We start from the raw sequence: 26956 nt of genomic DNA on the forward strand, positions 1-26956 counted from the left end.
GTTATTTTAGAGACCTCCTCAGCTACTATGATTCTTCTAATTTTCTTTCAGTTTGAGCCTTTAATATAGCTCTTCCAGAAGCTTCTTCCATAATAATGAAGAGAAAAGGTGATATAGGATCCCCTTATCTTATTCCTCTAGATATGCTAAAAAAACTTTCAGGGGTACCATTTATTAGAAGGGAGATTTTAGGTGTTGAAATGCAATTACATATTAAGTTGATCCATTGACGAGAGAATCCAAAAGCTTTGAGTGTTTTACATAAGAATCTCCAATCCACTTTATCATAGGCTTTTTGGATATATAACTTGATTAGCATACAAGATTCCTTATTAATTTGTACATAATGAATTAGTTCTTGAATTATGATAATACCATCGAGGATTGACCTATTGGGAAAAAAAAGTGTCTTCCTCTAAAATGAGCTTTGGTAGTACTTTTTAAAGTCTGTTGGCTATTGTTTTTGAGAGCATTTTGTAGATTGTATTACATAAGGCTAAGGACCTAAAATCTCCTAGATCCATATGTTCAGTTTTCTTTGGAATTAAAGCTAATAATGTATTTTTAATTTCAGTTAGAAGGGATCTAGGATTCCTAGTTCCCTCAGTAGCCTTCCAAAGATCATCTCCTACAATATCCCAACATTTTTGAAAGAAAAAGGCTTGAAAGTCATCAAGGCTCAAAGATCTATCAGGATTAAGTTGAAAAAGGACATCTTTAATTTCTTTTTTGGCAAATTTCTTATTTAAGTTTTTATTATCTTCTGCAGTAATCATTTTTGGAATAGATCCTAACATCATATTCTGAGCTATTAAATTTGATGATTTGAAATTACTAAGGATATCTATATGATAACTAACAAAAGCTCCGCTATCTCATTTAGGTTTTTAATTAGCCTTCCTGAATTATCCTTGTTTTTTGTTATTCTATTACTATTTCTCCTATATATAGTACTAATATGATTTTTTTTTTGTATTTCTGTCACCTTCTAACAACCATTTTTCTCTTGATTTTTGTTTCCAGAATATTTCTTCTTTTGTTAGGATATTTTCTTGTTTAGCTAGAAGTTCTTTTTCTTTGATATATTTAATGTTCTTTAGCTAGAAGTTCTTTTAATGATTTCAATTTGACTATGAAACAAAACATTTTTAATCTTTCAAATTTCTCTTCGTGCCACCGTTGATATATATTATTAAGAAATTGTTTATCTAGAAATCAATTTTTTTTACACTTAAATGGATTTCTTGATGGTTTTTGTGATTCTCTTATTTCTAGTCTAACCGGATAGTGGTTAGATTCTGCAAAATGATTGTATTGAAAGGATGATTAAAAGATATTAAATTTTCTTTAAATATAAATCCGTCTAATCTTTCTGCTATATTATAGAAGCCAACACGTTTATTATTCCATGTGAAGACCTCGTTAGATGTTGGAATGTCGATAAGGTTATCTTTTGCGGATCATGCTTAACTTGGTTAATGGTCACGGATCCACCTGCTGTTTCTCCTTAATCTAGAATTGCATAAAAATCTCCCCCATTGAAAACATTTTCTTGTGGATTTAACTTGAAATAATTGCTAATCTCATTCCAAATTTCTTTCTTATGCGTTGTTGGCATTGGCCCATACACATTAATAAGTAGGAATTTGAATTTTGCTTTTGAAGCTTTTTACTCTCCCCTCCCATCTAATTATTATTGGATACAAGTGGAGTGAAATCTACCCTCCTTGGATCCCATATAATACCAGTTCACTTGAGGCTCCCACTATATCAACTAGTTCCGTTTTCCAAGAAACTAGTTTTCTTCTAAATTGTTCTACTTGTTAAGTTTCAATTCTGGTATTAATGCTATATTTGATTCAAATAAATAATAAATTGCGCTTGAGTAAGCACTTTTTTTAGGGGCATTTAGGGCCACTAACATTCTATAAGAACATTAATATTTTTTCGGTTGCTAACCAATCCTGTAGCTGCTCTAAGTTCAACTAAGGATTTCCTTCCTCTTTTTTTGCTTTGCTTTCCACATATTGGATGTTCTAAACCTTGTAAGTTTGCCACAATATCAAGATTGTTTAGATTTTTACTAGCGTTTTGCACACTTGTAGCAATAGATTCATCTTCCATTTTATTTGAATGTTATTTTTCTGTTTCTTTCATAGTTTTGTTATTAAATCCTCTATCATCCTCGTCCATTTCTCTGCCTATTATTTTATTGATTTGACTATTTTCACCATTTATTTTATCTATATCTTGTTGAAATTCTTCTAATTCTTGAATCCTGAACTCCCAATTTTGAAATTTTCTAGCTTTGTTCCCATCTAGATTATCCAAGCCCCATTTATCTGGTATTTCTTCTTGATTTATCAATTTTGATTCCCTTAAAAATGTCTCCACCTCAATAAGAATATATCTACAATCACCTTCTCTTTTATCTCTTTTTTCTCAGGAACGTGAATTAGATTTCATTTCCTTTTGTTTGACATTATTATAATCTTTTATTGTTATTATATCCGATTGTTTATCCTCCGCTATTCCTACTAAAGTGCCTAAGACTGTGTTTTTATCTAATATTGAATCCCAAACTCCTCCCGATTTAGAAATATTCTAGCTTTGTTCCCATCTAGATTATCCAAGCCCTATTTATCTGGTATTTCTTCTTGATTTATCAATTCTGATTCCCTTAAAAATGTCTCCACCTCAATAAGAATATATCTACAATCACCTTCTCTTTTCTCTCAGGAACGTGAATTAGATTTCATTTCCTTTTGTTTTACATTATTATAATCTTTTATTGTTATTATATCTGATTGTATATCTTCCCCTTTTCCTACTAAAGTGCCTAAGACTGTGTTTTTATCTAATATTGATTCACTATTTCCCTTGGTTTCTGTTAAAATGTGTTTTACTATGTTATCCTCTAAATCCTCATCTTCAAATTCTTCCTTATCCATTTCCATGATTCTTTCAATTAACCATCTTTTTTTCTTCATCGCTTCTTCAATGTCGAGATCCTCATGGAAGTCTTCTTCATCTAAGTCAACTTCATCCAAAGGAATGGGGGATTCAAGTCGATCCTCTAAATTTACTTTGTTCAATGTTATTTCCTCAACTTCTGTTAATTGATTCTGAACATCTTTTGTTCTAATTTCACTCTTTTCAAGATTAGAAGTAAACTTTTGCTCCTTTTTCCCTTCTTTTCCTTGCTGGTTGTCAATCACATTTCTTCTTCAAGGAAATGTTTACCTCCTTTTGGTGTTTGCTAGAACTTATATAACTTTTGATTTTTCCTTTTTTAGAGTAGGAGCCTCATTATCTTGTTGCCTTTCTATTTGCTAAGTTTCCTTTCCTGCATTCTCTTCTTCTAGATTTTCTAACATTAGATTGATATTTTCTATATTGATCTCTTGTTCTAATACCATAGGTTGTTTACTCTTTTTTGGTCTGCTGTGTCTGATTCTTTCCACTCTTACCATCTCTATTTTTGATGAGCTTCTGATTTTACCCCCACCCCCAACCTTTAAATTGTTTTCTTTTGTGCCTTCTTGGGTTGCTAGATGCTTGGTTTTTCTGATATCTATATTAATACCTTCTTGTTTTGGTGAATTTAAAGGTAGAGCCTTATCCATTCTTGGCTCAAAAGTAGTTTTAGTATTGTTATATAATGTCTGTTTTAGAGGCTCTATCAGATTCTCTCTATACATCTGGTTGTGAGAAAGTAGAATATGATTATCTGTCCTTGGAATTAGATTTATGTCTAATCAATCATCACCCAGTTTTTGACCTTTACAGATTGTACCCCCCAATGGTGATGATTCTAGATTTAACCTCATATCATTCACCAAAAGTTGACCCTTTATGTTTGTATGAGTGGTATGAGCCTTTTCCTATAGAATAAGTTGATCGCGAATGTCATTATGGATCAACATTATGTCCTTCATCAACTTGCTGTGTAATCTGATATTTTCTCTTATGTTTTCAATAAATAGATTTTCTTTTATACATTTTCACATTGTTCCAGCATCATGATCTTGTCTGCTATGGCTGAGTTATCTGGGCAACATCTCTCATTCTCTGCTGTATCCTCAACATAAGAATTGTTGCATCTACATAGCTCACATTGCTGGAGCTCGTTAATATTGCTTTCGACTTCATTGATTTTATTTAGTTCTTCCTCTTCATTGTCTTGAATATTCTCTTTGTTTTCTTCTTGTTCTGTAATGTTGTCTTGAATATCTTCTTGGTGAGGCGAGGGGCTGCTACTTGGGCACTCTTTGTTGTCCTTGTCATCTCTAATTTCTCCTTCCTCTATTTCCTTATCTGGTTTATATATTGAACTTTCTAAACAATTCCTTTGTTTGGTATTATTGATCAGTTTTCGGGAACTCACTTCTTGTTTATTCAGTTGATCCCTAGATTTTAGTTGCTCTATTGCCTTGTTCTTTTTCCAAACAGTTAACCTTGGCAATATCTTTCCTAGATCTGAAGTTCTACCTGTATATTTGAAGCTTCCTGCCTCTGTGCCTCTCTTAGATTCTAGAAGGACAATTTCACTGATGTGTTTGTCCTATTTTTCCCAGTTTAAGTTATAAATAGATCTATTAGTTATGATTTTAATTTGTTTGAGCTCTTGTTGTTCTGGTTTTAGATTAATAGTTTAATTCCATTAGAAGTTTTGTTATTGACTTCTATGCCTAAGAATTCCCCAATAAAGGGTCCTATTCTTTGAAGAGTAAGAAAGTTAACGAGTTCTACTGGAATTTCTTTAATCTCAACCCAAGTAGGCATTGTTAAGGATTTTACAATAATTTCACTAAAGTTTGGTATCCAATGGATTTTTTTTTCGCTATAACCTTTAAAAAAAATACTGATCAAGACAGGAGACTATCTTTTATTTCTATTTCTTGCAAGGTAAGTAAATCTTCTATATTCTTACAAGGTAAGTAAATCAGATGATTAGAAAGGGGAGACTTACATGTTCTCCACAGAATTCATACAACCAATCAGTGAGTTTTGGGTCCGTTCTAGAAGACAAAAACTCCAATTTTTTTTGCATTCCGTTCATTGCTTTTCGTCGTAGTAGTTGCTTGTTATTAATGTATTGGCGCCTTCGTTGCCATTCTTATAGTTGGGCTTAGCATTCCACTGGGGTTTTGTCGCTACTCCTATTTCTGTTCTGTCTATTGTTGGTATGAACGGAGGGTTTCGGTTTGTTAATTGGACTCTATTATCTGATTCTTTGGACAGGGTAGTGCTTTGATGGAATGTGAGCTGTTTCTTGTTGCCCAAGGTTTCCTTATATGTTGGATTAAGGTTACAGTTATACAGGCTGTCATTGGTTAGGGCTTGGTATGATAAATCTATAGCTTTTTTATCCCTGCAATCGAGGGTTTCGGGTTTATATCTATAATTTAGCTTCAAGCCAGGAGGGTTTTGAATGTTTCGGAATTGAGGAATTTGATCATCGGTGGCTGGAGCTTGGGGAGAAGGTTTGACATATGCATATTTTGTTTTGTGGAAATAGGGTTTACAGGGAGACGGCACGGCTTTTGGTTTGTGGGCACAAGATGGTGGGGCTGATTTATTATTGGAATTATTGTGGGGATGGGGCACGAAAAAGGATTGATTTGTTAGATCCTGGATCTTGGAGGAGACACTGAAGAGATCAGCTGTAAGCTTGGAACCAAGTCGATCTACTGTATTCAGCATATATTTCGTTATGTAGAAATGAGATTTCCTTTGTGTATTTTTGTCTGTATACCAATCTCTTTCTTTCTGAAGCTCTTTGCTGTGGATCTCCTCCCCCAGTGGAGTGAATCTATTTGTAGAAGTGAAGCCGCTTGTTCTCCTGTTAACTGGATCCAACGACACCTCTGACCTGTCATATTTTGGGTGATTCTTTGCCTTTTGCGTGGTTAATTATGTTTAAAGAAGGGCAAAGTCCTAGATCGCATATTTTCAGACCTCATATTCGCAGACTGTGTGTTCAATGTTGTTGATTGTTGACTGGATATTAGAAAGGCCGAGTGTATCTTATCGCTGTGCTAAATATATTTCGCTGACTGAAGATATTTTGCCAATTTCGTTGATTTCGCTTCGTAATTCCTTTTCGTTACTGTCTACTCTGATTTTGCTTTGTTTTTCAACCAGCAAACTCCCAAAAGTCAAATGCAAATTTAAGATAAGCTTCTTTGGCAGTGTGGCCAGTCTTCAACCTCTTACAATTATGCAGCAGATAAAGAAAACCACAACAAATCTTGCCTGATCATGAAAATCTTACCAAGTACCTGCGTAATTTCCATGATTATTCTGCCCAGACCGTCCCTGTAGCTCTCTCTATAACATCCGCTATCCACAGGAATTACGCCATACCCTTGAATACAATCAACTTGTTTCCGTGATTATTCTGCCCAGACCGTCCCTGTAGTTCTCTCTGTAACATCTGCTATCCACAGGAATTATGCCATATCCTTGAATACAACTCGCTTGCTCTAATAATTATTCCGTAGGTTGTATAACAGATCGCAGGCCCTGGAAAGTGACGCATATAATTCTGCCTGGGATTGTTGTTTTCTTTTCTGAATCTGAATAGCCTTTCAACTGGGTGATTTTCCTCCATGGTGTCTTTCAAAACCCTGTTAGCTCTGTAAAATGCGATTAAAATCGCCAATGATCGCTGCTAAAGTTGATTTTTTTTTTTTTTGACATAGTTACTTTTTTATAAAAACTTATAACCTTTTAATGCTTATTTAGTTATGTACACAAAATATAATATTCCAAGTCACAATTCAATATGTGCTTTGGTGTATATATGAATATCAGCAAGATGTTTGAGAGTGGTTTGAAACCTCTAGAATGTATAATGCAGACTCTACATTTTAGTCGAATTTTAGTAATCAGCAGGTGTCCATCAGCATTTGCTGGCTCTCTTTATCTCACTCTCTGTATCTCTTCTCAATGTAAGCAAGTTTTCATCAATTTTTTTGGGATTTAAATCCCCATCACTAATAAGAACATGAAGAATGATGCTCCTGGGACATATGGAATCCGAAAGACAGGAAATGGCCAAGGGGTAATAAAAAGAAGATAAAATGTTTGTTCTCAGACCTGTTAGGATGGTGGCAGTGGGTATGCAGAGAAGTATAGGATGTGTTCCCTTATGAATCATCATAGATTAAAAATGAATGTAAATAAATAAATTAAATATATATCTATCTGTATGTATGTTTGTATGCATAAGAATTAGTATCAAATTACAGTGACAATCTGATGAAGGTACAAATGAATAACATTTAATAAGTTTGATGTTCCCATAAATGACATTGGGAAGACACTAGCAGAAACAATATAGGGGATTGAACACCTTCCACACACTTGCTGTCATCATCATCATTACAAAAGGATGGTCATATAGCCTATAAAAGCTTATGATAGTCATCATGCATTATTTTAGAAACTGCTGTAGAGAATAGAGGATACAATGTTATGGAAATCTACAGGGTGTGTGCCAGAGGATAGGAAGGAGAAATATGCGAGTATGGAAGGGATCAAAAACTATGAATTGACAGTGGAAGATCTTTCTTTGAGTATAGCTAATTTGCCTATAAATTGCCTTAAATTGTGAAAGAAATCTATATGTGAGGAGTATCACAATGCCATGAAAACCTATATGGTGTATGCCAGAGGATAGGGAGGAGAAATATGAGTATGCAAGGGATCAAACACCATGAGTTGACAGTGGAAGATCTTTCGTTGAGTATAGCTAGTTGCCTACAAATTGTTGTATATTGTGAAAGGAGATATTATTCAAATATTTTAAGAAATTAAGAATAATAACCATTCACGATATAGTCATGGCAAACAATAGCAAGGCATAGTCATGACAAACAATAGCAAGCCACTAAGTCATAGGGCAATAGCCATGAAACCATGTAAGTAGTCAACTATAATAACAGTACCATTCTCTAAGACACACCTGTGGCAAAGAACATGGATCCTATCAGCATGATCACAGTGTGTACTGCATCTTTTCAAGCTGGACAAAACCTGAATTGAAAAAGAAAACCAATGGGTATAATGAATCTGAAATGTGAACATACTTAAGCCCTCAAATTGTTGACAAATGCCAAACGATGCCAAGATGTGTCATTATCCTGCATTTCTGAATTAAAGCATGATTCAAAAGATAAGTCCAACCAATGGCATTCATTTCAACTTAGGGATTGGTTTGGCCTTCGTGGATGACCACCCCATGTCTTCTAAGATTTGATCTCTTCTCATTCACAAGCATTGTATACACTACACATATTTGGTCATTACTGCATTTAATCTCAACTATGACCTAGTTCTACCTATACGCCAATATCCAAACATAGCAGTAAATTTGATATATGTATTCACAAATGCATGACCAAATAGATTGATAGCAGCTAAGAGGGAGTGTTAATGCATGTAGCTTCGGTCTGACATTACTGTGGTAAGCACATATGAATGTATATATGTACAACAGCATGATGCACATGCTGTTATACATATATGCATACGCACATGCTGTTGTATCTTCCACAGTCTGAAACCGATGTGATATATATATGTTCCGAGATCATTAAGGCATGATCGAGATTATTTTTGGTTCCTTTGATGTTTAGATTATGATCGATCTATCCTTTATACTGGGCCACAGATTTAATGATTGGTTATATATTTAATCACTGTGTTTATGACAGTAACTAATTATGAGTATTAGTTAACAATGAACGGGTGTGAGAATGAATGTCCATGTCTCCAATTGGAGACATGGCCATTCATCCCCACACCCATTCCGTTGATATTTGTCCAATCTGTCCGATGTAATCTTGGCATCAAAATCTATTAATGCAAGCACTACAAAAGGATCGAAGATAATTCTGAGTTCGATAATACTTTATTTCTGTTATTACTGCACTAATGTTTGCAGATTCTGGAAGTGATTCAAGTACATTGGTGTTATTGTTTGTACCTGCAACAAAATTCTTCAATCAACTAAATCTGGTAATAAACTTTACACCAAGATAAGATAGTTATTTGAAGTTAAGTCGCTGACTTAAGATGATTACGAAGGCAGCAGTTGCAAAGGTAGTGATTAGCAGTAAGAAGGGATGTATCTCTTAGACAAGTTGTGTCCTTTGTAATGAATGGTGACTTGTCATCCCTACATAGGGATTATAAATAGAGCTAAGTTACGGATCCTAATTCTGCTTCAGATTTGGGTTCACATTCCAGTACCCAGATTTTGCAAAATTCATTTTTTCTTGGATTCTGGTTTCACACATATATCTTGGTGATTCACGAAACGAATCCGATTCGGGCATGTGAATCGATCCATGGATTCGGGTTTTTTTTGCCAGTTATGGTTCATGTGTATATATATACACACAAACACACTAAAAAATAAGAGAAATGTACATAATTCTAAAACTAAATCATTTCATAGCATGAATCTAGTATACTTGATAATTGATCTATTTTCATGATTATAAAGAAAATCAACACATTCACATTGAAGTACTGAATTACAAAATGAAATTATGAAAATTTCAAGCGCTGGATCCTTGGGCTGTGGCTTGGATCTGTGATGATCTGGGCAGGATCCTTGGTCCTGCCTGCAGATCCGCAGGCAGAATCAAGGGTCCTGCCCGGATCATCACAGATCCAAGCCCAGATCCAGTCTGTCTAGGACAAATCTGGCAACTAAGATATATATAGATATATTATAAATTACAAATTTATATACATCATATTTTCACACATGTTCATTCATCATCGTTTCAAAACTTTAAACATATGTTGTATAATAACAAGTTAGAAGTGTAATAGTCATAAAATTTAAATGATCAAATGAAATGAAAATCCACAGTTGCCAATAAAATTATAAATAAAATATGTGGTCCCCCCATTTTAGAGCACCCACAGCCGTGAGTCCTCATGGGTTCCACTGGATTCCATGTCCCAGGTCCTTTGCAGGCCCTGACTTGAATCCATACCGAAATCCAGGAAGGCATCAAAGAAAGGAATTATGATCTGGAATTAGGAAAACAGCAGAAAAACGGATGTGACTCAGATAACATGGCAGTAAGAATTCAACTCGTAAGGCAATAAGACTTTGACTTGTAAGGCATTAAGATACAGCATTCTATTGTATTCCTGAATTGAGTGGAATGCCACATGTTTGAATCTAATATTTATTGATTTGTGAAACTGGCAAAGAACAAAATTTATTTGTTTAACTTGCCAAACCATCAAGAATCTTGGAATTAGGTATTCATTCATTTGATTTTCCTACAAGTAATGATATCTGAGGTTGGTGAGGAAATGTGCTAGGAAGATGCAGCTGTACCAGTTCCCTCAATGAATTAGCTCACCTTAAGTTGGTTTTCTTGTGGGCGAAGGGGTTGAATTGACTTGGATGGTTGTTCCATGCTCTTGGGCTTGGTTGTAGGAACATTCTTGGGGCATCCTACAATGCTCTCCCATCAATTTCATAATATGGCTGGCTGTTGGAAATATGCTATCAAATGGATCCAATGCATTTATGATACTTTGTTTCAATAGGGATTATTCATGATCATAATGCTTGATGCTAATTAAGTATGATTTGCTATAATTACTTCTCATCGGCTTGCTCATGATCTGACCATTATACACAAAACTAATTACTGAATTAGTAATTTTGTACCAAAGAAAAAACCATTACTCCTTCATATCTTGTGTGTTCAGGAAAAAGATCAAAGAAAAATTGCCACTCTTAACAGTGTCTACGACTGTCATTATCCAGAGATTTATCTTCGATCTCCGTGAGTCATTTTTTTCTTGGAGTTACTCAGAAATATTAACACCTTCGCGTGATGGTTTTTATTTAAAAATATTAACACGAGTCCACAGTGAACTATCCTTGTGTCACATAGGCAGCCATATAGCAGATTCAAATACTGGAATTTATTACAGTAAGAGTTGGCTGTGACGAGGGGACTTAGAAACAACATTCTTTTTAGCTTTGAGCTTCAGAGTTTATGATCAAGACATCCCCTGTTTCAATAAGATCTGCAATGTGCTATGTTTTAATTGTCTGCTCTTTATGATTTTTAATCTTGTTTTGTTTTAGTTCTTTCTTTTTGCTTCACACATGCCCAAATCTAGGTTTCTCCAATTTCTTTTTTTTTCCCAGTATTTTTACTTGTGCTTGAAACCTTAAACCTTATTATTGGGAAACTCATTACTGTGGGTTGTTGTTTCATAAATAAAGAATAAATATAGTACTAGACATAGACAGAGAAAAGACAAAGCAATATATATTTTATCATGCCATGTATGCTTTACATTTGTAGGGTCTTCAGTTGTCAAAGACCTTCTTACTCACAATTATTCATAATTAACAATTAATTCATAATTTCAGTAACCATTTATTATGATTATTACATATATATTCTAAGATACTGTCAACTGTTTTATGAATTGCCTTTAATCATTTTTAAGCAGCATTTCATTGGCTGTTAGGGACCGGGGGAGGTTGGGATGGGTTTTGGAGATGGGGGGATACTAGTTATGAAAAGATGCATAAGAATTACAGTTCAAATAACTTTGGCAAATTAGTAAAATTACTAAAATAGGGAAATTGCAAATACTAATACTTGAATACCAAATAAAATTACATTTTGATAAATGAATTTGTCGAATTGGTGATCTCTATTAAATGGAAAATATCATTATTATTGATGAATTAGGATCGATTAATCTGTTCTGTAACTTGTAATAGCACTTCTGGATTTTTATGTGTTTTTCAAGTTACTATACAAATGAATATATATGTGATATAAAGAGGCATGCCTCTAGAAGAGACATGTCTCTTTAATATATTAACTTATATTAGTTTATAGTTATAACGCAATTAATATATCCTCAATATATTATAATGACTATATATATATATATATATATATATATATCACTCTGAATATAAGTTAATTATTCCATATATAATATTTGTCATATATTATATATCTCATATATATAATGTAATTTTTCCGATAGAATTATAACATTGACACTCCCACTTAATGAAGAAGAATAAAACACATAGATATTACACTATAGCTAATATTTCAAAAATAATACATATAGGAAATCTTTGATCAGAAGATTTCCAATACATGATATCATATGAGTATTGGCCTATCAGAATCTGAACATATGGTATTCACCAATTACTATTTGATATCATATTAGGTGACATGAGCATTGGCCTGTCAAATTATCAAGGCAAGATATTCACCAAGTACCTAAAATATATCTATACAAACAACTTGTAGATAGTTAAATTAATAACATCTAATGCCTAGTTGTTGATTTATAAGATAAAGCCTTTCATGATTTATTTTAACATTTACACAAAATGTATATCATGATACAAGTTATTGTAAGGTCGTCACCTTTCAATAACTTCTCCTAATACAAGTGATAATCATTTAGAAGTCGTCACTTCTTCATGATGTACGCAGGGGACAGGCTCATACATGTATGACATCAAACGTTCGCATGAAGTCTTCACAAATATTGTCATGTGGTGTTGTCTCAACATTCACCATAAAACATATAAGAGAATAAGGTTTCTTCCTCTTAGTTTGATATCAACTTTTCTGACCTCTTAGCACAAGGTTCTCTCCATGAAGTGTCAGACTTCCCCTGAATCTGTTATCATCCTTCTAACCTCTTGGTAGCAAATCATGTCATGCTTCCCTAGTTCAATGGGTATCCTGATAGCATAAGGCCTTCCAGCCTATACATGAGACTTTATCCTAGGAATCATAGTCCTTTAGCTGTTATAGTTTCTGACTAATGGAGAATCCATCAACAAGGTCTACTCCTTGTGAACTAAGATCATCAAAAATTTGATTGAAGCATTTATTTTTTGCTCACTCTCTTTCTCCAAGGCTTTCTCTAATGAACTGTTAGACTCCCTCTCATAATCATAATCATCAAGAATATTTTCTTCAAGAGCCTCGCATTATTCAACATAATCATCAGATGATTAATGAATCACAACTTCTTTAGAGCTACTATCATAAGATTGAGTTTGTACAATATTGGTAGCATGCCTAATGTTCCAATCTTCTTTCCTGCAAGGACATCCTGAGAGACAAAGGAAAAGATCAAGGCAAATGACTCTTTATATCACATATAGAAGTACAAATAATAGAGAGACTACACGGAGTAGATAAGTGTAATACTAAAAGATGAGAAATACTTATCTGCACATGAAGGTCCATATCCATCAAGTCAGAAAATACCTCTATATAATCATTTGTCAAACAATGAGAATGGAACTTTTGCTTGTATATATATATATGTAACAATGGGAATGGAACATTGGTTTATATTCCCCCCACAATGTAAAATTCCCACTCTTACATTGTCAAATAATCAATTGTGGCAAAACAACTTGGTTTAAAATCCTATATTAAAGAGCAGCCCTCCATTTGTAGAAGCCCTTTCACATCATTAATGTGGATTGGATGAAAAACCACTAATCTCTCACTAACTTTTGATAAATGGGAGGAACTTTTGAACTTTGTCTTCCAAAATGTAACATTTGGCGGTTCACATATAACATACTTTTATAGCTTAAGCATAGTCAAATTTGAAAGACATCTCAAACTTGGAACCTCCTACATTATCACGATATTCCACAAGGGTTGCTTCCTAAGTCCACCATAACACTCTGGATGCCTTAGAAATGAAGCATCTTATGGCACTTCTCTCATCACGACATTCATTGAATCACTGATCAGTATCACTGAAGGTGGGTGTACATGTATGACAGTCTCATAATTTCTTATTACATCTTCCAAGGAACAAACTGACCATTTTGATAGTTGCACAAAATCTCATCATAGTCAGCTCCCTCTCATTGGAAGAGCCCTTTATAGTAAGAATTTCTTTGATCTCAATAGCAACCAAGCATTTTACTTTGAGTCATATGTAGTTATGTATTTTTCTCTATCAATTATCTTAACATCTTTTCCATATCTTAACATCATATCATGCATTCCTACAATCCATCATCTCAATAGTGGTTTAGAGTGGGCACCTATATGGAGCAACTTCCTGGCTGACGAACTCATCCACAACAGTAATTCTAGTTTCTATTAGGTTGCGCATTTATAGAAACACACACACTGACTTATGTCCTTATATATTGCTGAGACACATGGAAAGCATGCTGGCAGGTTGGAATAAATTCCAAACAAAATTCTGTTCAGGCATTGTAACATTCAAATACATCTACCATTTTTTTCCATATATCTCTTGCAGTTATAATCCTCGAAGTAAGTGTCGTTGCACATTCATAATATTATTTGAGGACCTGTGACAGATAATCATCTGTACCTCCTATCATTTCAGTATGCTAAGTGGGCATGGAAACCATATGAATGACGATAGATTGAAAAAATAAACTCCCTTCAACAATTTTAGATAGATCTACCCGGTTTATCTATGAAGGCCTCGTCTTATTCTATGGCATCATCTTCTACTGATGGATGTTGCATCAACTATACACGTTATGCACATACTAGTATTAGTCTCATTTCATTCAATGACTTCTCATATCTTTTAATAATGTTTGATAATCAGTAATGATTATGAAATCGATTGAAGAAATCACACAACTGACTTCTCATCACTATTGCTCCAACAACTCCTATAGCAGTGTTGTAATTTCCAAGTGCTTATTATGGAAGGCTTCTGGGATAACATTTCTACTTAAGTTGCAATCTACTATTTCTTTCCTCCAATGTGATTAATCTTCTAATTCTTTGAATGTGACAGGTCCTCTTGGGAGACATTGTATTTTCCTTCTGCATGCTATGTGGTCAGAACTGTAATAACCTTTTGTTTTTCCAACCTCTACGAAGGTCTTGTTTTCAAAGGCTTGCAAATCAATCAATAGCAAAAGTGGCCGCGCCCACTGTACATCAAAATTGCCTCCTCGTCTTGTGAATGATTCTAGAATTCGACTTGCTCGTGCCACAATGTCTATCAAAATTATAGTACACTAAAAAATAAATAATGATGACCTTTATAAAGGCATCGTTGTCTTCATATATTGAGAGCGTTTCATCAAAAACGCTTCAGAACTACTCATGACTCAAAACAAGGAAGGTCCAATTAAAAATCTTTTGACTTGGAACTTTTATACAATTCACAAATCTTCATGTTCACAATTCACAAATGCACAGAACTCAAAAACTTTCCTTCAACGTTATTTAATTTTGGCGAGTATATGAACCCTCGGAGATAGCCAGATGTGTTTCCAACCACCGGTTCTATAATGTCATCCTATCTAGGGTGTCCAGTTTTTATTGATTTGTGATATATATGTATCCTCGCGCATACACTATGGCTACTAGGTGACCTTGTAATGACTCAGTTAAATAAGTCTGCAATCCTTTTACTACAAACGATGGACTTTGATAGGCTTATTTGCCCTTACTATGATCTTCCCATTGGTTCTATTTGTCACCATGTAAGGGATGCAATACCTTATACATCTTTTGATAGCATCATCAATATAATATGGGTTAAACCAACAGGTTTCGCTCATTTCATTTTGTTTGCCAGCACATATTTTCATGGTCTTGAAATCTGCAAGATCTTCCTTTAAGTGGTGAAGCTTTCTTCAAAGGAACTAGGCTCTGATACCATGTTGATGAAATAGGATCGATTAATCTGTTCTGTAACTTGTAATAGCACTTCTGGTTTTTTATGTGTTTTTCAAGTTACTATACGAATGAATATATATGTGATATAAAGAGGCATGCCTCTTGAAGAGACATGTCTCTTTAATATATTAACTTATATTAGTTATAGTTATAACACAATTAATATATCCTCAATATATTATAATGACTATATATATATATATATATATATCACTCTGAATATATGTTAATTATTCCATATATAATATTTGTATATCACTCTGAATATAAGTTAATTATTCCATATATAATATTTGTCATATATTATATATCTCATATATATAATATAATTTATCTGCCAGAATTATAACAAGTTGCTTGATATTAGAACAGCAACACATTGTCAAAATGTAGTGAACAAAGGCCTCTAGTATCCCCCAAGGCAAACTCCTCATAACTTGAACTAATGCATTCCTCACATTCAATCTCCACCAAGCAATCACCAACCAGCCTTGCATTTGAATTCACAGTATTCTTATCCTCATCAACTTGTAATGGCTCCCTTGGGTCTATATCCTATCATGCTTCTGGACTCTACTTGTACACAAGTTTATTGTGATCAATGAGACACAAAATACTATGTACAACCTCAAGCTTCTTTGCTCTCTTAGAGGCTAGTTTATTCCTTTTAAGAGAGTGGATGAAGCTATAAGTAGATCAGTTCCACTTGGTAGCCGAAGGACTGGAAACCTAAAAGAGCATATGAATGGCTAGTATGGTAGATCTTTGATTTTTGTCAATGGCAGTTCTACCACAAAATTGGCTCCTCTCCTTCTGTGCCATAGTTCCTATATTTATCTTTGCTACATTAGAATAACCCCTTAGACTGGTGAATTTCGTCCACTCAACGCAAATTGTGGTAACGATAGTAGGATCATACATCTTATTGATGCTGTTGAAGAACCTCGCCTTCACCTCAACATCTTGAATTGGTGCAACTCCACACTAGTTCTAGGCATATACCAATTTGAATTATGATATGCAAGGGCGCGTTTAGCTTGTCCCATTTGTGTTGAATGATTGGCAGAATGTGCACGTTGTAGAATGCTAAGGTGGGTCCTCTTGCACAACAACCCTTATCTAGTCAAGCATAGAATCAATGCACTCATACACATCTCCAAGGATAGGTGCATCCCCATCCCATATTTTATGATTTGGAAAATCAAAATAATGGTAGTTTCAATTTATTTTGCTTCACTCCAAAATGAATCACTCTTCTCTATATTCTTCACCCTCTTCTCCTGCTATGTCTTGGTCGCGACCCACTGATTCCACTTTTTAGTCATAACCATGCGCTGCAATGCCTCTTGCAATTCAATCATGCTCTCCAAGAGAATGAAACCTAATGGGTATTTGGTCTCAACTGGTTTCAGGAAGTGTGGTTGTTGCAGATAAACTCTTGCAACATGGACCTGTAATGTCCCCATCTTTTAGCCTCTTAATGGAGTTCTTAGCTTTTCATTCTCCAAAGGCTAAGTGGAGAAATAAGGAGAAATTGATTAAACTAATTTATTATAAAGTCATTAAATAAATTAAAATTAAAAGGTGATTTTATATTTAATTAAAAGTGACTAAAGTTAATTAAATAAATTAAAAGAATCTTCTAGAAGGGTTCGGAATTAAATATTATTTTATTTCTTCTAGAAGGAGGTCCATCTATTGGAGGAAAAGAATAAATGGGGGGGCAACCTCATTGTTGAGCATCGAATGTGTTGCTTTCTACTCTTCCAGATAACTTGTGGAGCCAAGGGTTTCTGCAGTTGCTACATTGATTGTTGGGAATGAACACTTCCATTGATTTGCATAACTGAGGTGGTGAAATATCTTCCGAAGTGTTGCGGCTGTTGGAGAAGACAAATCAGTCTTTTTATTGTGCCGAATTTGTGGCCTATGGCTAGATTTGTGGAGTAAGGAATAAGTTGGATATTGCTATAGTAACTCTGTTGCTACAGTAACTTTGCTATAGTAACACTGCTACAATAACTTTGATACAGTACCACTGCTACAATGATGCTGCTACAGTGTTGTCGTTACAGTGACTTGCTACAGTGTCATCGCTACAGTAACCTGTTGCAGTAATTCGCTACAATGTCATTGCTATTACAGGAACTTACTACAGTAAAAATCCAAATTCCCTTTAGCAGTTTTCTAGGTTCCTATCTATTTCATTTGTAATGCATGGAGGATAGATTTGAATATTTTAGGGTATGTGAAGAATTTAGAGATCATTTGTAATTTGATTTATATCAAAGTTTTACATCAAAGTTGTTGCCCTAATGTCTTATTGATGTAGATGCATATTTTCTCATTTATAGTCAATGCTCTATGTTTCAAAAAAATACAAAAAAATCTATTGTTGGTTGTTTGGAGTTTTGCAAACGTATCAATTAAAGTTTGGCATTTAGAAAGAAATTAGACTTTAGATCTGCAATATATATATATATATATATATATATATATATATATATATATCTTGTGTGCAAAGTGTTTGACGAAATTCTCAAGTTAGAAATTAGGAAATTAAAATCAGAATTGCAAGGGATATTACATTGGTATCAGAGCTTGCTTGCAAAGTTTTTGACAAAATGTCAAACAAGTGAATTAGAGAAGAATTTGTGGTTGACGAAGTTATAATTGGTTGGGGTTATTACATTGGTATCAGAGCGGTTTCTTGTCATCTTGTGGGGTAGTAAAATATTAATTATTGTCAGATTTGCTGTTGCATTTGGAGTGACCAGCACTCTAGCATTTTCTAGCAATGGACAGGCATAGGAGGACTGACAGTTCTAGAAGTCGGTGGAGTAATGAGGAAGTTAGTGCGAAAATGAATGCTTTGCAGGAGAGTATGGAGAAACTTAAGCTTCATCAACAAATATTGATAGAGAGCTTGTTGGATCTAGAGACAATTGAAAGAGCAACAAGGTATATGGTTTCCACCTTTAGAAGGCCGACATTGAGGTTGCAAGGAAGGAAGCTTGAGTTTTCTCCGACAAGAGTCCTTGATGCAGATGTACCTATATTTAGTAAGGCACCTGCTAGTCCTATCTACAATGTTGACGATGGACTTATTTCACAGGGACATGTGGTTGTGTTAGTGGCAGCTAAGGATAGCGGCACCAAGCATCAACTGGTTGAGGCTCCCAGAGTTGTTGCTACAGTTAGTGCAGAGACAGTTGATGTAGTTGTTACCACTGATACTTTTGGCTCGCTGGAGGACACAATTATTATTGGAGATTTGTATGTGAGATCTCATGGTTTTGCTACAGTGCAGGAGGTAGTTGCTTCCTCAGGTGGGATTGAGACATGTATAGAGTCATCCAGCTATGATGTTGGTGATGTAGGTGGCTCAGCGGAGTTAGTAGATGTGGGCTTATGCTCTAGTATTACTGATTCGTATCTTGACATTGAGTCGTGTGCAGAGTCGGGAGTTCGAAGTTGAGGCTTTGCCAGGAGATGTCGATGCAGATAGTATGGACACATTTGATGATCCATTTGATGATGCTATGAGATGTATGGGGTATGACACCCCTTGTCAGATATTGGGTGATGACTCCGAGGAGGTTTTGGATGAGTCCTAGGATCGATGTTTACAAGATCTTACTATTGAGGTGCAAGCTGAGACATGTGAGGAGATTGATACTATAAGGGCTTCCATTTCTTTGGATGAGGAGTTGTTTGAGGTACATAGTAGTTGTATCTTGGAGGCAGAGTGGTGCAAAGATGATAGCACACGTATGAGTGATCTTGTGGACAATTCTGATTCAGTTTCCTATCACAGTGTAGTTAGTGAGATATAGAGCTTGCATAGGAGTCATGGGTTACAAAGGTATCATGTGACTTATCAACTGAAGATGAGTGATAGTGACATTTCTTCATCTCTTGAGCATTATGATGCTATCCGTTAGATGCTAGTTACATCGGGTTGGGGTGCTCCTATGTTTGATGAGCATGGTGATAGTACTCTTTCTCTAGCAGAGGTTCATGTGCTTCGAGAGGCTGTCAGGATCTTGAAGCATAACTATTTGTAGCTAGTTGCTGATAGGGATTATCTTTTGGAGTGGGGTAGTACCTGTTATGTGATATTGTTAGAGAAAGAGGTGGTGGTTGCGCTCACCTGGGAGCTTGAGGTGACGGTGGAATCTCTTCAGTATACTCAGTTGGCTCTTCAAGAATCACAGTCATAGTTGGATGAGGTTATCGTGGAGTTAGAATGGGTATAGTTGACACTAGCCCTAGACCCTATTCAGTTACATATTATGGTTGGTGGTGAGTTTGCTTCTACGGTTGAGGATGAAGGATGTGATGATGTGGCGAACACATTCGTCCAGGATACGAGTGTATTATGTATAGAGGAGGTTAGAGCATCACTGGAGATGGGCTCCCATGGTGATGTGCTTCCTTATACTAGAAGTGAAACTATTTCTTCTTTTTATACAACTGGTAGCATTGGACAATTGGCATTGTCACATTTTCAAAGGGATTAATTGTGGATTGCGGGGGAGCAGATTGATGCCTCCACATACAATTTCTACTATATTGAGTCATTCATGGAGTATTTGCTTAAGAGCTCAGATTCGTGGGAGGTTTCATACAGTATATCTGAGGGCATTGTCATTCGGTGCTCTCGTGTTATACGACGATTGGTGAGGAAGATTGTAGAGACCTTGGCTACAATGCTTCCTAATAGGGATTTTGTGTTTGGGTTTGCTGAGAGGGTTGCCCAGGATCCTACTTGACCAATAGTTTAGAGTTAGAGATTGGGGCCATCTTCTGATTTCCTGTTTGATGATAATGAGTGCTTGACAGAGATTATGAGTTTTTATCGGCATTACATTATGAGGAGTGCTCATCACTTTTATTTTAACCCACAGGTAGAGGGCTTGGTTTTCAGTGTTATGGATGGTGATAGAAGGTTTGGAATTCATTATACCCATAGAGGGTGTACTTCTCCGCCAAGGGATGGAGATTCTGAGATACATTAAATAGGAAGATTTTTTAAATTTTATTTTGTTTATTAGTGGAGAAATGTTTTTAATACTTTTATTTTATATATTAAATAATTTAGATGATTTTATTTTTTATATTTTAAAATTTTGACATGATTTGTTTCACTATTTTTAATGGCTTATATCTTATGTCATATTTTTTATGTAATGTTTTCAAAACTATTTTGTAATGTCAAAACTATTTTAATAATTTATGAAATATAAATAACACACACACACACACACACATATATATATATATATATATATATATATATATATATATATATATATATATATATATATATATATATATATATATATATATATATATAGACAATTTTTTGAAAATTATTTAAGGCGAATTTGTTATTGATTTTTTAAAATTTTTTTTGCCTTGTTGAATTTCATTTGAACATAGTTGTTGAGCTCGAACTCGAACCTTGTGATTAGGTCACACATACCATGGCTCTGAGAGCTCAGTGTGACACTGCATTTCGCAAGTTATATTTAATAAGTACGTAGTTTCAGCCTGCTTGAAAAAATTAAAACTTAATTTCTAACAAATTTCAATTTCAGAAATGAAATTTAAAACTTGATGTTGAATCTTGAGGGCAAAATAAAGAATGATTCTAATGTTACATAACATTGGATTAATTCTTCATATTACACTTGAGATTCAAGTTTCAACATAAATTTTGACTTAGAAAACGAAACATGTTGGGTGGATATTTTGCAACCAATAGTTTTGTGAAAATCTAATTGCAAACTAGGATGACCAGCCATAGCATATGAGACAAAGTCTTTCCTACTTGAAAGGGAAGGCTCCCCCTTCTCACCATTTCTTGGATCAACTCAAGGTAAGCAAGAAGTTGAGAGATTCGTAAGGGGTGTTACCAATATTCTTTGCTCTAAACTTTTAAGAAAGAATCCACTTACCTGTGAAGTGAGTAATGGGCAAGATGAAATCTCTAATTATGCCTCTATCTAGTATTTGGAAATGGTGATGCCAATAAACCAACACCAACTCAAAGGCTGATTGAAAGCGTATTGGTTTGGCCCTAAGTCTCGTTTGTCTAATTTATAAGAAAAATCACTACCATTGGATGTGTGTCATGCTTTTAATCCTCATCTTAATGTATGGGAAATTACCTAATCTTAAAGAAATAAGTCATAACTAATTGCTTGTAGATGTAGAGGGCAAAATTGATTTATGGATTTACAATGCTATTGCAAGATAATCTATGATCTTTTTTTTGGCATTGAGAGAACTTATTTTGAAATAATAAATAGCCAATTTAGACCAAATTTACAGCTTAAGTTGAGGATCATAGTTGCACAGAAAAAGCTAATTATTCACAAATCTCCAAGGGTTGGTTTGGTGCCCTCCAATTGCAAAAGATTTGGTTTGAGGGCTATGTTACCCGGGGACGCGTTTCTAGCAAAAATTGATCCCGTCCCCACGTCCCCCCGTCTCGGAAACTCGGAAACTTCCAAAAACCTTTCCCTTGGCTGTCCCATAAAATTAATGTTTCAGTTTTGATAATTTGTTTGATTTCCACTCTCATATGAACTCTAAAGTTAAATTATTTAATACAAACATTATATGTTAAGGTTTTATAATTTATATAATCATGATTTATCAATGTTTTTATATGAATATTTAAAATTTCCTTGTATATTTAAAATTTTCCCTACTTTTTATATAGCTGTTCTCACTGCCGTCCCCTGCTTTGAGAAAAAAAAAATCCATGCCGGAAACCCGTTTCCCCTTCCCCACATCCCCTTGTCTCAGAAACTTGGGGTAACATAGTTTGAGGGACAAACAGTCTTAGGAAGGGCACACTGTAACGTACCTGCGCTGATCACTCTACATCTCAAACACTGACAGCCTTAAATAACAACTAAACCTAGGTGTTAGCAAATAGGGCAAACTAGTATTAAGAATAAAAATAATAATAATAATTATTGAAGAGAGCCGACTACTCTCAGGAAATAAAAATTATTAACAATTTCTTCTTAGAGGCTGAATAGGCCAAGATAAGATAATTATTTGAAGTTTAAGTGGCTGACTAAAGATGATTACGAAGGCAGTAGTTGGCAAAAGTAGTGATTAGCAGTAAAGAGGGATGTATCTCTTAGACAAGTTGTGTCCTTTGTAATGAATGGTGACTTGTCATCCTTACATAGGGATTTTAAATAGAGCTAAGTTACGGATCTTGGTTCCGATTCAGATTCGGGTTCACGTTTCGGTACCTAGATTTTGCAAATTTCATTTTTTCGTAGATTCTAGTTTCACACATATATCTTAGTTGGCGATTTGTGAAACAAATCCAATTCGGGCTTTTGAATCGGATTTGTGGATTTGGGTTTTTTTGCCCCAATTATGATTCATATATATATACACAAACACACACAGACACACACTAAAAAAAGAGAAATATACATAATTCTAAAACTAAATCATTCCATATTATGAATCTATGATTCTAGTATGAATCTAGTATCCTTGATAATTGATCTATTTTCACGATTATAAAGAAAATCAACACATTCACATTGAAGTACTGAATTACAAAATGAAATTATGAAAATTTCAAGTGTTGGATCCTCGGGCTATGGCTTGGATCCGTGATGATCTAGGCAGGACCCTTGATTTTGCCTATGCATCCGTAGGCAAAATGAAGGGTCCTGCTTGGATCATCATTGATCCAAGCTCGGATCCAATTTGTCTAGGATCCGCAGGCAAAATCAAGGGTCCTGCCCGAATCATCACTGATCCAAGACCGGATCCAGTCTGTCTAGGACGAATCTGGCAACTAAGATATATATTGATATATTATAAATTACAAGTTTATACACATAATATATTTACACATGTTCATTCTTATCGTTTCAAAACTTTAAACATATGTCATCTAACAACAAGTTAGAAGTGTGATAGTCATAAAATTTAAATGATCAAATGAAATGAAAATCTGTAGTTGCCAATAAAATTATTTGTGCCTATTGTCTTTGATTCATGTTATTATTGTGTGTTTAATCATAGATCATAGTGAGTTAAGAAACAACCAGAGCCAAAGCTTTGACTAATAGCAGTTGTGGTAGTACATAGACTAAAAGCTTTGAGCGTAGCTTGTATTGCCATCTCAATTCGCAAAAATAGATAGAAATCATCTACTTCTAGAAGTCTTTGCGCCCCAATGGTAATGATTATTCTTATAGAATAGATTAAAACAAATTCTAGAGCCAAACTGGTACGCTTTCAATCAGCCTTTGAGTTGGTGTTGGTTTATCGGTATCATCATTTTCAGCTACTAGATAGAAGTGTAGTTAGGATTTCATCTTGCCCATTACTCACTCCACAGATAAGTGGTTTCTTTCCTAAAAGATTAGAGGAAAGATTATTGGTAATGCCCTTTCAAAATCTCTGAACTTGCTTATCTTGAGTTGATCCAAGGAATGGTATGAAGGGGGAGCCTTCTCTTAAAGGTAGGAGAGTGTTTGTCTCATATGCTGTGGTTGGTCTACCTATTTTGCAACTTGTTTTTAACAAAACTGTTGGTAGCAAAATATCCACCCAGCCAGTAAGCAAAAAGTTGAGAGATTCGTAAGGGGTGAGAAGGGGAGGTCTTCTTTTTAAGGTAGGAGAGACTTTGTCCTATACACGGTGGCTGGTCATCCTATTTTGCAACTAGATTTTCACAAAACTGTCCGTTGCAAAATATCCACCCAACAAAACAAAAAGTAGAAGAAAAGAAAACAAACAAAAACCATACCTTGTGCCTGAAAATCTTTTCAAGGTGTAGAATCTTCCTCTTCTTTCTCCTTTTCACTCCTCTTTCACTTCTTCAATCACTCTTTCTTGTCCTTCTCACTTTTCTCTACTTGCTGTACAAAATAATAACAAATGAAGTTGCTAGTAAAAATAAGCCTTGGTGGGCGGGGGGAGGTTTGTAGGCTTGCAAGGGCATGGATGGAGTCTGCCATAAATTAAGGTTTGTATCTAACCCTAATAAAGGAAAACAATTATTTTTTAAATTGAGTTTTCCACTGACTTGTAAGAGAGGTGCTGAGTGCCCTGGGATGGGGGGGGACTGGGAGAGGTTTGTAGGCTTGCAAGGGCATGGATGGAGTCTGCCATAAATTAGGGTCTGTATCTAACCCTAATAGTGGAAAACAATTTTATTTCTAAATTGAGTTTTCCACTGACTTGTAAGAGAGGTGCTGACGACCCTGGAATGATCGAGGGATGTTTGGGCGTCTTCAAGATGCCCCCGCCCCCCCTGCCCCCTCCCCAAGACACCGAGCTGTGTCCCGTCTGTGGACATCTTGATGAGAGTGGTGGGATTGTGGGTGGATGTGCTGTCCTTGACTCTCAAATGCGGTGATCTAGGGGCAGAAACGTGTCACTGTGTTTCACTGCCTGTTTTCCGAACTGTCTAGTAGTTGACCTGGCTTTTCTTCTATGTCATTCAGTCAAGGGATGTAAAATTTTCTAGTCTTTTTTTATCCAATTCCCAATTCAAATATACTTCAAACATTTTAACTAGTTGGAAACACTATTTTGCTATTAGATTTTATTGTAAGAACATTAATTTTTAGATTTTAGATTTTGCTGTAAACTAGCATTCATAAGTTCTAAGATGACTTGCCATAAGTGTTTCCTTCTATGAGCGTCAGTTGAAAACTTAAAAAACCCATTGAATTTCCTAGTATATAATTTAGTGAGGTACCAAAGATGTTTGAACCAACTTAATTATACAAATCAGAAGACTGTTTGTATTTAATCATTTTAGCCTCAATTGTTAGTCCTCTTACATGTTACTAGTTGTAGGCTAAGCCCAACTTCTTTTGTTAATATATTCTGTACATCAGTTAATCTAGTGTGGATTTTTGTTGTACTTCTGTGGCAATGGTGCTTTTTGAAAAATATTCTTTGGGGTGTTTGTTTTAAACTCTTGCTCATGTGGGATAAGAATTTGAATGTTTTATTGCAGGTTCTGCATTATGACATCAAGTATGTTCCATGTTTTGTGTTGCTAGACACATATGGAACTGCACTAGCAAAGACAGGCACTCCTGCTAGTAGGTTACATGTATTGACAGGTTTGTCTTATCTTCTAGAAAGCATGCGGCCCGTTAGAAAGGCGATGAATCCTGTACAACCCTCAGATGATGCAAGTCCAAATCAAAGTTAGATAAATTTGGCAAAGCTTAGGAGTATGCAAAAGCAATGCATAGTCATCATATTGGTGTTAGATATTCTACATTAATAAGCAAATTTGTTTTTGAATATTCTTCCCGTATTAAGAAGCATGTAATTATTCAAGAATTAAATAAAATCAATATTGATAGTTTTAATTTGTGTCCTCATACATGGAGGTTTTTGGTTCAATTTCTCCACCACAGTGATTTAAGCATGACTAAAAAGATGTTATTGATTCAATTTGGCAAAGCCTTTATCCGCAATTAATAAATGATGGTTCTTTGAGTGGAGCTTTTTTTATTGCAGACAACATTTGTGCTGTTGTTCACTTCATTTTTTTTTTGTTATGTCCTTGTAGCAAAGCCCGTAGCGCTTATGTATCTAGTTGACTTTTTTGGCCGTTAATTTATGTATATTTATGGTTTTCATTGTTTCTAAATATTAGACTTCAGAAGTATCATCGTAACTTTGTTCCAGACAAACCAAGTTATAAAAATGTGATGTCTTTTTGATAGATGTGCCACTGATTAGTGATCTCACGGAGAGTGGGTATCTTTAATTTTCTCCTTTGTCACTAAGTTCGCATTTACATTGTTTCGAAGTAGTCACATGGTTATGTGTATGCTTTATAGATTGTCTCTCACACACACATATATATATATATATCCAGGGAAAATTATCAACCTATCCTTTTTAGCTGCTTGATTTAAAATCTTTAAAATCTTTAGAACACATTTCTTCAGTCGCCCTATCTCTAGTGGTACCTTTAGGTAGATCTCGGTGGTTTGATTGCACTGAGAGACATACAGCCGTAGTACAAATAGAATTACTAGCATGAGAATATGTCCATAAAGATTTCATGTGAAGGAAAAACAAAATGAATCAGTTATTGTTTAAATAAAAATAAAATCATAAAACTAAATGGTCAGAACAAAAGATAGCCGAGGATTTAATTTAAAAATAAATTAGCA

At 34.8% G+C, this 26956-nt stretch overlaps 1 protein-coding gene across 1 annotated transcript in view; it reads left to right on the forward strand.

The window, feature by feature from the left end:
- LOC149562988 (Thioredoxin superfamily protein) overlaps nt 1-26295 on the forward strand; it is a 45873-nt gene extending 19578 nt beyond the window's left edge. Inside the window, exon 2 of the mRNA XM_089826429.1 lies at nt 25777-26295. Coding sequence (XP_089682555.1) covers nt 25777-25977 — 201 coding nt within the window. The 3' untranslated portion in view covers nt 25978-26295. The remainder of the gene's footprint in view (nt 1-25776) is intronic.
- Nucleotides 26296-26956: the final 661 nt, after the last annotated feature.

Source organism: Cupressus sempervirens, chromosome 4 (genome assembly GCF_028749045.1).
Source record: "Cupressus sempervirens isolate cs-2001-9-10 chromosome 4, ASM2874904v1, whole genome shotgun sequence".
In the NCBI taxonomy this organism is placed as follows: Eukaryota; Viridiplantae; Streptophyta; class Pinopsida; order Cupressales; family Cupressaceae; genus Cupressus; species Cupressus sempervirens.